Raw genomic sequence first — 13099 nt, forward strand, 5'->3', positions numbered from 1 at the left:
TTATCTTCTGTCAAAACCAGAGAACCGGGGCGCCTGGGTGGCTCGGTTGGTTAAGCGACTGCCTTCGGCTCAGGTCATGATCCTGGAGTCCCGGGATCGAGTCCCGCATCGGGCTCTCTGCTCAGCGGGGAGTCTGCTTCTCCCTCTGATCCTCCCCCTCTCATGCTCTCTGTCTCCCATTCTCTCTCTCAGATAAATAAATAAAAAATCTTAAAAAAAAAAACAACAAAAACAGAGAAACTTCCACTCCAAAGGTGTGACCTCAACACGGGCTAGGGGTTCCTGAGTTAATTCTAAATCAATCATCTGCTGATTACCGGAAGTCTACACAGTTTTTTCTATCAAGACCTAAAACTCTTTCCATTAAATACTCTACAATTCTGCCTTTAGCTAACTACGTTGAAAGCTGCCAAAATAAAATAGGCCTCGACAATCTTATCGATCCCCCTAGGAGTATAAATAAACTACACAGAACTAATCTAATCTGTGACTACAGGCGATGGGTACGTGCCAACAAAATCAGAAAAGTGACTTCAACGCTTAAAAACAAAAGTCCTAAAAATTATTTATCCAACACCTGAAATGCGTCTCTCTAAAAGCAGCACCTGGTTTGTTTAACACATTTTTCTTATAAAACCTGAAGGCCAGGTAAATCCTGAGCTGTGTTTCTGCAATGCCTCTGCATCGATCTCCCCTTTTCTCTATACCCCCCACTTTGATAAAGCAATCATCTGTGCAGGAGAGTCTGCAAATTGAAATACAACAAGGAATGGAATGCATCTTTTACTTTTCAGGTTAGTGTCCTGGCATCCGATCACAACCGCCTCTAATAACAGTCGATTTATGAGTATCTCGGGTATGACACCGAGAATTTATGACGCTTTTGCAATGCGATATGACAAAGAACCAGTCTTCCAGCAAAGAGAGGCAGATCGATTAATGGGTCTTAAGTAAAAGCACAAAATTAAATGTGCCCGGTTTGGGCCTCAGTGTCTGAGGGCCACATGTTCCGACACCCTGAGGCGGACTTCACAGAGGCTGGGTTTTACTTCAGAAGTCTAGAATTATACAGCCAGAGAGCTAGAACTAGACAGACCTCCCGGAGATCATCTTCATGAAATGCGCACATTTTAAAAGGAGGAAACTGCGTCACATAGGTCGTCCTTGGGTCTCTTTGCCTCTCTGAGTCTTGGTTTCCTTATCCCTAAACAGAGCAGAGTAACTAATGCCTGAACCTCACACAGACGACCCAGGGTCCTCCCAGATCGCAAATGTGCCGAGGCCTTGTCAGAAAGATCCTCCCCACAGACCCGAGAGAAAGGAAGTGTGCCCCATCTCAAGCAAGCAGCATGTACAGCCTGAACCCCAAACCCCACAAATCCGAGCCTTTGATATTCTTATCCAGAAAAGAATATTCTATTTAAAGGTTCTCACCATTACACTTATTTTTTGGTAAGTACCCCTCTAAGGCTTTTACATTTTAATTTGGTTTACCCAAAATAAGTGTTACACTTTTCAAAACCACATAAAACCATTTTAACTTTTTTTTAATATCCTTTTTAAGTAGGCCCCACACCCAACGTCTGGCTCGAATTCATGAGCCTGAGATCAAGAGTCACATGCTCCACCAACTGAGCCAGCCAGGCCCCCATGTAAAACCATTTTAAACTGTCTGAATTTTTTACTACATGTGTGAGTTACTTTTTCACACACCACACACACACACCAAAACACAGAACTAGTCAAATTTTTTTAAAAAGCAAAGGAAATAAAATTCCAAGGGCCCTTATAAAATATTAAGTACCAAGAAGGCAAGAATTTTTAGGATACTTCTTTACGGATCCCCCAGGTAACCAGGCCAGTGTTTTGCCTTATTTTCTGTACATATAATTGATAACACAATTTTGGAATAAATCAATAAAATCTACTTTCTAAAGTAAGATGCGTGCATATTTTAACATACCCTTTAAGCCTGGTGTTTCCATGGCCCACATACTTGTAACGGAATGATAGAAGGAAGACAAGACGTACTGATGGGATTTTTAGTTGTCTTAAAGAACAACAAGCAAGAGCACCATCCTTGCTCAAGTGCAGTTCGCTTCTGTTCAGACCACAGAGAACAGTAAGTGTGAAGGTGCCTGAATTTAAGCCCCAGACATAAGGCATGCAATACAATTGCTTCTGAGCCAATGTCTCGCATCTGAGCCTTTATAAACAGACAGGTGCGAAGCCTTGGAGTACTCGACTTCAAGGACAGGCCTGTGGGTCGGGCTCATCAGGAGCAGAAAGCCAGAGGCACGGTGCATGCATCTGAGGCTGTCTGCACAGCTCCTGCCCATGGAAACAAGGGGGGACACCAGCCTTCCGACCACATTCCCTTCCAGTAAAAGGGCCATGGCTAATTTGCATCATCTAAATGGCTAAGTGATTTTCAGAGTGCATTCCCGAACAACTTGCTTTTCACTTTATTTTTAACCACAGGGAGGGCTTCTAGATTCCGGTACACGGGCCGTGGGGCTTCCACCAGTGATGAGCAGCAGGGGGACCCAACAGCAGGAGAGCGAACAAAGCAGCCAGCTTCAGGCTTCCCTGGGCTGTCGCCTCCGCCCACACAGCATCACCCACAGTCACTCCTCCACAGAAGGAAAGAACAAGCTGCACAAGGCATAAAAGGCCTCCTCTCTGGGGAAAGGCAGGGCAGCAAAAAAAAAAATTCTCAGTGTGGGGCTGAGGGCCAGCGATTGGTTGCAAGACTGAGAGGCTGAACATGCAATTTCAAACCTGTGGGTGTGAGTGGGTGTGCAAGCATGTGTGACGGTGAGTGTGTATGAGTGTGAGCACCTGAGTGCATTGTGAGTGCGAACACATAAGGGTGAATGAATTTGAGTGTGATCGTGTATGAGCATGAATATGAGGGTGTATGAGCGTGTGTGAGCATGTGTGTGTGCCTGAGCATGTAAGGCTTGTGAGCACATACGTGTGAGCATGAACATGTGAGGCCAAGGGCGAACGTGAGCATGTTGAGTGCCAACATGTGTGAGTGTGAGTGTGTATGTGGGTGTGAGCACATGTGAATGTGAACAGGTGAGGGTGTATGAGTGTGAGCATGAATGGGTGAGGGTGTGTGAACACGTGAGCGTGAATGGGTGAGTGAACGTGTGTGTGAGCACGTGTGAAGGTGTGTGAGTGTGAGCACATGTGAGCGTGAACAGGAGCGGGCGTGTGTGTGAGAGCACGTGTGAAGGTGTGTGTGAGTGTGAGCACATGTGAGTGTGAATGGCTGTGGGCGTGTGAGCACGTGTGAGGGTGAGTGTGAGCACATGTGAGCGTGAACGGCTGTGGGTATGTGTGTGAGCACGTGTGAGCATGAATGGGTGCGGGTGTGTGTGAGCGCGTGTGAGGGTGTGAGTGTGAGCACGTGTGAGCGTGAAGAGAAGTGGGCGTGTGAGCACTGTGAGGGTGTGTGAGTGTGAGCACGTGTGAGCGTGAACAGGAGTGGGCGTGTGAGCACTGTGAGGGTGTGTATGAGTGTGAGCACACGTGAGCGTGAACGGCTGTGGGCGTGTGTGTGAGCACGTGTGAGGGTGTGAAGATGAGCACATGTGAGCGTGAACAGGAGCAGGCGTGTGTGTGAGCACCTGTGAGGGTATGTGAGTGTGAGCACATGTGAGCGTGAATGGCTGTGGGCGTGTGTGTGAGCACGTGAGGGTGTGTGAGAGAGTGAGCACACGTGAGCGTGAACGGCTGTGGACGTATGCACCCGCAGCAAAGTGCAGCCCCACAGACAGAAGCAGCAGGCTTATCTACAAAGCACTGAGGAGCGCAGCCAAAAGGCCGGGTCAATCAAGATGTCTGGCCTTCCGTAGACAAAATATCAATATCAGGTAATCAAGGGATTTTTGACCCAATGAGCAGATGTTTGGTGTCACAGATAGGGCTCCACCATAACAATCTGTACAAGAAAAAGAAAATTTAGCTTATCATGCAAGCACTCAACCAACAGCTGAAAAGTCCCTAGGATCCCATAATTTCCAGTTGGTTACCCACCCTTCCCCCCACACAGGCCCCCCTAGGCCTCACGTGACACAGAGCCAAGCTGGCAGGGGATTTTTCCCTGGCTCTCCTCTGTGGGTGTCTGAAAACCTGTGTAGAGGTGGGAGGGAGGGTGGACAACAGGCAGGCCTCATTTCTTGTTTATTCTCATTTATTTTTAAACATGGGGCTTGAACTCAGGACGCTGAGATCAGGACCTGAGCTGAGATCCAAGAGCCGGAGGCTTCACGGACTAAGCCCCCCAGGCGCCGGACAGGCCTCATTTCTACCTGTGGACCTGTTAGCTCACAGCACACCACTCAACCATCTGGCCTCTCAGTTGGCATCCCTCTGGCAAATGAAAAAAAAAAATTAGCACCTTTCCTTATTGATCTCCCCTTCAGCTGACTTCCAGACAACAGCCCTTCTCAAAGGGACACAGAAGCTGTTTTGAGAGACAGCCAACAGGAGCTGCTAATCCGCCACTAGACAGGCCGAATGGAAAACTGGAGAACAAGTTAAAGCGACCTGGCTGTGCCAGTGACGGGTCAGGGTTTTGAAAGCAAACGGGAAGAGTGGAACGGAGGACCACCCTCTCCACCAGGCCTATAATTGTGGGCGCGAAGTCAGAGAAACGTGAGCGCCTACATTGAGAAGGATGTCCATCCCTTCCCAGGTGCATTGTTCCTCCCCACCAAGCCGGTGTGCCTGTGCCCACAGCCCTGTCCTGCCACGAAACGCCAGGCTAATTGGGGCCAAATTTTGCATACACACTTGCCTCCCCATCATCAGAGAAAGCAGAGTCTCATGAAAAGGAATGCCTGGTCTTCAAAAATTCAGACTGTGATTACTTAAGTGGAAGTCCAAGAGGGAAGGGGTTTGAGGTCCAAAATACCTTCAAGAAGGATGCAAAGTAGAAATACAAAGTTCTTAGCAGCTGTGGTTGGAGTTATTGCCATAGGATGAATAGTATTTGATACTCAAGATGCAGTCAGAAGGCTCCCTACTACAATAAAACCCAGACCTTCCCCCAGCATAGCACCAGAACCCCTCCCCTTGCACGCTGAACTAGGAAATTCCCCTATACTCCGGAAAACTAAGAGAAAGTCCAGACCTTTTCAGAAGTGTTAGCTTCAACTCTTAACATCTTCCGTTAAGACACTCTGATCCTCCTAAGAGTGAAAACAGCCTGGGACTGAGATTAACTATGTAACAGAAATAAATACCCATGGCTAGAAAAAGATGTTAGTAGGGTGAATCAAAACAATGGCGCTTGAGGGGCCCCTGGGGGGCTCAGGAGGTGAAGCTCAGGTCCTGATCGCGGGGTCCTGGGATTGAGCCCCACATGGTGCTCCCTGATCAACAGGGAGTCTGTTTCTCCCTCTCCCTCTGCTCCTCCCCCCTGCTTGCGCTCACTCTCTCAAATAAATAAATAATCTTAAAACAAATGTACTGAAAACATACCTGAAATGTACCTACACCAGCCAGCAAGCATATGCATTAGGAACTCTCTATCCTAGAGATATCACCCAGTGCCTAGCTCAGGCAATATAATCGAATATAACATTCTGCTATTTTAAAAAATTGTCTGTGTAGCTCAAAGCATGGTTTTTATTTTAATTCCTACATCAAACTGTATCTAAGTTACACGGATCCCACAAATACTGCGCTGTCCTGACAACCACCTGAGGCCAGGTGGTTCTTCACCCACAACACTGGCCCAAGCACAGCCCCAGGTTTCGGAGCCCCGACATAGAATCACAGGGCTCATTTTCCCAGCCTATGAGTAGAAGCCGAGATAATTTCATGACCTTGTCAGTCTTTCTTGCCCGAAGGTATCACAGAATTAAGTGTTTCGCCTGCTCAGACAAAACCTATACTCAGCAGCTCTGTTCATTATCTTCTGGGATTCATCAGGGAGTTTCTGGTAACACTCAGGAATATTGTCTCCCTGAGAAGGGAGCCGTGACCTGCCAGAAAGGTACCTTAAATATCGTTTTTTAAGATGTTCATGGGAGTGGCAAGCGAAGTGACTGGATTTACTGTCCCCACTACAATGTGCCCAGCCACCTCCCCAGCACACACACCTGGAGACGATATTAAGTTGTGACCGCCCCAGGGCCCTGATCGGAGTCTTCATGACTCAGTACAAAGTAAGAACAACAGGGGCGTGCAAAGGAGTCGAAGGAAAACGTCAGAACGTGACTTACCACTCTGGGCTTCTGCTGGTCCAGGGTATGCAGGAAGGCGGAGTTGGGGTCCAGGCAGCGCTCAGGGTCACTGGAGATGTCCTCCTCTGAGTCTTCGTAGGAGGAGGAGAAGCCCGTGGAGGAGGCAGATGAAGATGACAGTTTCCTCAAGGGCAGGCTACCCTGGGGGCTTCCCTGTACCTCCTCCAAGGTCCCGTCCTCCTGGGCACCCATGTCTGTGATGATGACGGCGGGTATATTGCTGGGGCTGCAGGCCTCTCTCGGGGAAGGCTTGTCCTTCCCGCCTGGGGAGAGCAGCTCTGGGCTGGGGTGGGTAGCTCTGTCCTGCTGGGGGCTTCCCCAAGCACCCTCCGACTGCACCCCTGTGCCACACGTCCAAGCCAGCTGGGCTGCCTCCATGGGGCCCAGCCAAGCCCCGGAGCTCCCAGGCTGCACCCCCAGCTTGTCCCCAGGAAGGCACGGAGGTTCTTTCAGATCTTTCACGGCTTCCCAGGAGGGCAAAGCCTCCAGCATTCGGCCAGAGGAAATTCCTGCGTCCACCTCCTGGGTCTCTGGCTGTGCAGAGCCGTTGCCCCCAAGCAAGCCCCACGCCGTTGGAGACCCTTCATCCACTCCCCTGGAGCGCTGTGGAGGCTCCCTGATCACCGGGGCCCCACCCTGGGTCACCTCGGGGCCTACAGAGCCCAGGTCCGGGGGTGGCCTGACCCGGCTCGGGGCCTCAGAAAGCTCCGAGCTTTGCGAGTTCACAGTCCTGTCCTCTGGCCTTCCGGCTTCAGGCGCCCCAGGGCCCTGCGCGCCACCTGGCGGATCTCCTTTCCCCACCTTCCCAGGGGGCTCTCCGCTGCGGGGCCCGCCCCTCTCTGGGGCTGGGCTTGTCTGGCTGCCCAGAGACTGCCCCTGACTCTGCACCAGGGATTCCCCGGGGTGCACACCCCCGAGCTCGCGGGCCCTCTCAGGCCGCTCAATGAGGCCAGCGTCGTGTGGATGGTGTGGCCCACTGGATGTGGCTCTCGCTGTCCCCTCTGTGGCCATCCCTAAGTTCACACCGACCAGCCCCGACGGGGGAGCTTGGCAGCTGCGCGTCCCCGAAGGCGGAGAGACTCTCTTGTCAATTTCCATAGCTCTAGGTGAGCCACAGTGGGGTCTGGCCGGGGTCCCCTTGTCCATTCTTGCAGAAACCGCTGCACCCTGAGCCCCTGGTCCTGACGGGGCGTCAGGGTGGGGGAAATGTGCCACCCCCTCATCGCCCTCGGAGAGGCACAGGCCCGGCGCTCTTCCTCTCCCGGCCGAGAAGCCGGTCTCTGCAGTCTCTGGACATTGCTCCCCCCACGACTTTGTCCTCCGTTCCTCGCTCTGAGCCAGGGCCCTCCCTGGGGGCTGACTGCTGCTGCGGAGGGGGCAGGCGGAAGGCGAGCGAGCCCTGCCCAGACGCGGGCTGCGGGGCGCTTGGACCGCGGAGCTCTGCGCCTGGATGTGCGCCTCGAACATGCCCACTTTCTGGTTCACCTGCACATTCTGCAACTCGCGCTGCAGGATTCGCAGCTTCCTCTGGGCCTCCTCCGGCCCCGGAGGGGAGAGGGAACCGGCGGTCACTACCTGCTGCCCGTCCCCTCGCGGGCGGCCCGGCCAACTCGGGCTGCCCACGCTGCTGCAGCTGCCGCCGCTCAACCTGCGCCGGCCGCTCCGCCAGCCCCCGGGGCTCCCGGGCTCCTCGGGCGACAACGACTCGGCGGGTGGAAAGAGGAAAGAGGCGCCTCTCCCGGGGCTGAAAACGCTGCCGGGGCTCAGCACGGCCCTGCCCGGCGGCGGGGGCGTCTCGCTGCTGCTGGGCCGGGGGCCTCCGCTCTTCACCTGCTCGGCGCTATTCATGATCACCAGGCTGTTGAGTGCATAGCAATACACAGCCATAGTACTGGGTCCGCCGCGCTGCCCGCCGCCGCGGCTCCCGAGCGGGCTCCGCCGCCGGCGCCTCCTCCTCGCGCGGATCCCGGCTCAGCCCCGGAGGCCCGGCGGCCGCGCCTGAGCGCGCCGAGGCGGTGGCATGGCCTGGGCTGCGGGTGGGGGGGCAACACCGAGGGCTCAGCCCCCGCCCAAAGCTCCATAAACGACAGCGCCGCTGTGGAGACACAAGGAGGAAAGTCAGGACCCCGGAGGGTGGGGGAGGGGGGCGATGGGGAGGGGACCCCGGACGGGGGGGCGGGGGCGGCCGTCCCGCGGAAGCCCCGTCTGTCGGAGGTCCGGTGCCATTGGACGTCTCCGCCACCGGGAGGGCGCGGCTCGGCGCGGACAGAGCCCGGCTGCGGGTGTGAGCTTCCCGAGTGCGCTCCCACCCCTCACCCCAGGGTATGATGTGCGCTTGGAGGTCCCTGCAAAGTCCAATTCTAAGATTCCTCCCCAGAGCCACGCGGGCTGGCAGGGGCCCCCGTAGGGCTACTTGGTTCTTAAGTGTGCTGCGTGCGGGCGCGGCTGGTTCGGATCGCTCCGAGGGTGCGGACACCCCATCCACCGTCTGCGGGTCTCCTCGGGCCGAGCAAACCCTGCTTTAAGCCGGAGGGAGGGAAGCCCGCCCCTGGGCCGCGGCTTCTGCCGCCACCACCCTCTCTGGCCTCAGGGACCCACTCGGAGGGAACCTGAGCGAGACCTGCCTACCCAGCCGCTACCTGCGCCGGGCAGCGGGAGGACGCCTGCGCGCCGGCCGTTTACCTCGCCGACCCCGGGCTCGGGGCTGGGACCCTCGGACTACGGAAGCCCGGGCGCGCGGCGGGGCCGCAGCCGAGGCATTTTTCAGCACTGGCCTTGTCGCCTGTCCCCAAACAAGTGTGTTTTGTGAGTGTGTGCGCGCCTGCGCGCGCCCGGGGCCGAGGCGCTGCACGTCCCCTGTACCGGAACCAATATTCGCCGCTCCCTGTCGTCGCCCCCCGCGGAGGCGTGTGTGTGTGTGTGTGTGTGTACGCGCGCGCACGGGGAGTCAGCCCTCCGCACGCCCTGTACCCGAGGACGCGGCTGCCTTTGCGGCACCGGGACCCGCGCCCACTCGGAGGCACCCCGGGGCCCGCGCGCCTGCAGCCCGGCTCCGCACCCCGCCCGGGCCCGCGTTCCGAACGCCGGGAGGCGCGGCCGAGGGCCGGGCTCGTCCGCATCCTGGGCAGCCTCACCCGGCGCCAGCCCAGCAGCCCGGCCGCCCGAGCCGTGGGCGCCCGGAGCGCGCGGGGAAGGCGGCGGGGGCCGGCGGCCCAGAAGGCGAGCCGGAGGGACACCCCGAACCCGTCCTTCTTCCCCTCCCCGCGCCCCGGCTCCCGCCGCCCTCCCGGCTCACACCCCGTCCGCGTCCCCGCCGCCCACCTCTGCGCCTCTCCAGAACCCGGAACGCCCAGGTTGGCTCTGGGGCAGGGGAGGGGAGAGAGGGCTCGGAGGCGAGAGCCGTGAAAAAGCCGCCAAACTTACCTGCTATTTCTCAGCTGCCCGGGCCCGTGCAGACTGTACGGCCCAGGGACGCAGACCTCGTAGGAACAAGATGGCTTGAAAAGTGAAAAAGCTCAGGATCGACCTCCCGAGCGAGTTATGGAAGACAAAAAAAAGGGAGCGCGAACGCTGGGGGAGAGCTCCCGGGCTGGGGCCGGCGATCGCGCGGAGGCTCCGCCGGACCGGCCCCGCACGCCCTTCTGGGCCGTGCAGACACTACTCCTGTCAGCGTCTGCTCCGGCTACTTCAGTGTTTGTTCGATGTGCGATTAAAAAAAAAAAAAAAAAAAAAGGGGGGGGGGGGGGGGGGGGGTAGGAGGGAGGCGGGAGGAGGGAGAAAGGCGGGGGCTTGGGGGAGGAAAGCAGGAAGGAAGTTGTGAGCCTGTCTGGGGTTGAACTCAGCGGAACAAGTTTTTCTTTTCTTCTTTTTTTTCTATTGCTTGGCAAGACCGAGGGAGGGAAACACTTAAAAAACAAAAAGTTTCCATTGTTAGCTAACAACAACAACAAAAAAAGCCTTTTAGCTTCTGCGGGTTAAAGATATACGATCCATTTTCCACCCCTCCACCGAGCCTTGCTGATGTCTTGCTTATTTTTGAAAAATGTTTTTAATAAAGTTTTGAGTGTGCATTTAAGCAAAGCAAATTGTGGGGACCTTTTTAGCATTTAAGACTAGCTCAAATCCTATATCAACGGTGTGGTGTGTGTTCTCGTACACAAATATGCAAATTCAAAGGAGGTATTTTGTGGGTGCCTCCTTGCAAAGTTGCAGATTTTAAATGCATCGCATAGTATTTTGGAAGATTGTTGGGCTGTGAGCTGTTGATGGTTTTGCAGAGCAATTGCTAGTTGTATAAACATGTCCGGACCTTGCACGCTTATCTGTTACTAAATGGGCACAGCAAATGTGACATTGGCATAGTTTTGCACTTAATGCTCAGTTATTTTAAGAAAAAGGATCCTCAAACTAAGAAAGCCTGAGACCCTTTGCTCAGTCTCTTGTAGCTGGATCATTTTCGAAAGCCTTTTCCCCCCACCATCAGCAAATAAAAGGGGGGTGTAGGTGCATCAGTCAATACTTGGGGCAGGGGAGCCTACCCCATTTGAGCTCTGGTGCCACCAGTGTGTTTTTCATAATTCCGTAAATCCTAAACTTCAGCGTTTAGTAAAAAGAGTGAAAACACAGCTGCCAGGCTCAGGAGATTTAAAAATCTAGAGCCTGAATCAGTCCTTATATTTCTATTAGCTAAAATTTAGATGGAAATTTTGACTTTGTAGCAGATGCATCTCTTGCTTGTTTATGGAACAATACTGTTCCAGTGAGCAAAACAGCCTGCTGCTCTATCAGGGAAAGACTGGTGTCAAATCTGAAACCAAGAGCTCTTTTAGCTAAGAATTTCTGGGAATCAGACTTTGAGTCCTTTCAAATTTTTTTCCAAATATGCCATGAAAGGATTGAGCCTAGTTACTCTCCCACCCACAATGGGGCTAAATAAAAGGAGCCTAGACTTTATTCAGGTGTTGACTCAGGATCTGGGCAGTTGCTAAAGCAGAGATGCCAGGCCTACCCTTGACCCTAGTTCGGTTCCCTAGTGGCAAGAAAGAGGAGCTGCCAGTTCCCAGGAGACCCATTCTGTCAGGTGTCATGGTGGAAGTGACTGGAGAACCTAGTAATGCATACAATGAGCATGGAAATTTGGCTTCCCAGTCCCTGGGAAATCTCACTGTCACCTCACGGCTAGACTTTCCCAGAACTGAGAAATTCGGGATTCCGGGACGTGCAATTAGCCTAAAGAATTTTTGCTCAGAAGGGAGCCAGCAGCTGGTCAGGGGTGGCCTGCAGAAGGAATTCCTGCTTTGGGCCGGAGGTAGAGGCAGATGACAATTGTTCCAGTCTAAAATTCTAACTGCACTACCAAGAGCATGATGCCTTGGGGAAAAGATGGAGCAAAACCCATATCTGGAAGTCAGTATGGTTGGCTTGCCTCCTAAAGCAGAATCTGGTTGTCTTCCATGATTTTAAATGAACATAGGGGAGAAAAAAAATTACATAGCACTTCTTAGTAGTCAGGCACTGTTCACACTGTAATCTTCAGAACAACCCTATGAGCTAGATGCTATGATTATCCCCATTTTACAGAAGAAGAAAGTAAGGCACACCTGTGCAGTATGGATCTAGCATCCGTGCTTGTGACAATTTCTCCATATTGTACACTAGATATCTACAACCGTAGGAAATGGTAGGGAAAGTTTGACCAGCTATTTGGGGTTTCCATCTTCCCACTTTTGAAATGGAATTTTAAAAATCATAGCTATGAAACTAAGAACCAGAAAGGGAATTTCCTCAATTCGACAAAGGGTATATGAAAAAACCTACAGTTAACATCATACTTAGTGGTGGAGGGCTGAACACTGGCCCCATAGGATGAGGAGCAGGTAAGGGTGTCTGCTCTTGCCACTCCTATTCAATGTGGTACTGGGAGTCCTCGTCAGGGCAGTTAGATGAGAAACAGAAATAAAAGGCTTCCAGATTGGAAAGAAAGAAGCAAAGCTCTTTACAGTTGATACGATTGTCTATGCAGAAAATCCAATGGAGCCCACAACAAAGCTCTAAGTGAGGTTAGCATGTGTATTAATTTGCTAGGGCTGTGGTAACAAAGTATCAGGACCCCAGTGGCATAAACAAAGAAACCTATTTGCTCACAGTTCTGGAGGCAAGAAGTCTGAGCTCAGGGTGGTGGCAGGCCTGGCTTCTTCTGAGGCCTCCCTCCTTGTCCATCTTCTCCCCATGTCCCCACACGGTCTGCCCTGTGTGTGTCCATGTCCCACTCTCCCCTTCTGATGAGGACATCAGTCATATTGGATTAGGGCCCACCCAATTTTAGCTAAATTACCTCTTTAAAGACCCTATTTCCAAATATAGTGACATTCTGAGGTACTAGGAATTAGAAGGTCAACATGTAAATTTTGAGGGCACGTAATTCAGCCCATAACAGCCAGGATGCGGGATACAAGATCAATACATCAAAATCAATTGGGTGTCTATAGATCAGCCATGAACAATCAGAAACCCAAATTTAAAAGAATAATATTTATAACAGCATCAGGAACTATGAAATACATAAGAATCACCATGACAGAAAGGGTATAAGACAGTAGAATGAAATCTACAGAACACTACTGATGAAATTCTAACAGAAAGATACCCCTCCTGCATGCACCAGAAGACTCCGGATTGTTACTGTGTCAGTTCTCCCCAAATTAATCTACAGGTTCAGTGCAATCCTGATCAATATCATCTGGTTTTTTTGTTTTGTTTTGTTTTAGAAACTGACAAGCTGATTGTAAACTTCAGAGGGAAATACAAAGGATCCAGATTCACCAGAACAGCTTTGA

The 13099-nt window shown here is 52.8% G+C and overlaps 1 protein-coding gene across 2 annotated transcripts in view; it reads right to left on the reverse strand.

Moving 5' to 3' along the window:
- ITPKB (inositol-trisphosphate 3-kinase B) overlaps window positions 1-9979 on the reverse strand; it is an 89356-nt gene extending 79377 nt beyond the window's left edge. The window contains exons 1-2 of one of the 2 annotated variants that reach the window (XM_035008707.1): window positions 9687-9979; window positions 6243-8358 (exon numbers count right to left, since the gene is read on the reverse strand). In XM_035008707.1, coding sequence (XP_034864598.1) covers window positions 6243-8150 — 1908 coding nt within the window. In that variant the 5' untranslated portion in view covers window positions 8151-8358; window positions 9687-9979. Of the gene's footprint in view, window positions 1-6242; window positions 8359-9686 lie in introns of those variants that run through there. The other variant, XM_035008706.1, reaches the window with a different exon arrangement.
- Between the last annotated feature and the right edge of the window lie 3120 nt (window positions 9980-13099).

Source organism: Mirounga leonina, unplaced genomic scaffold, assembly GCF_011800145.1.
Source record: "Mirounga leonina isolate KUSES-001 unplaced genomic scaffold, KU_Mleo_1.0 Mir_152, whole genome shotgun sequence".
Taxonomy (NCBI): domain Eukaryota; kingdom Metazoa; phylum Chordata; class Mammalia; order Carnivora; family Phocidae; genus Mirounga; species Mirounga leonina.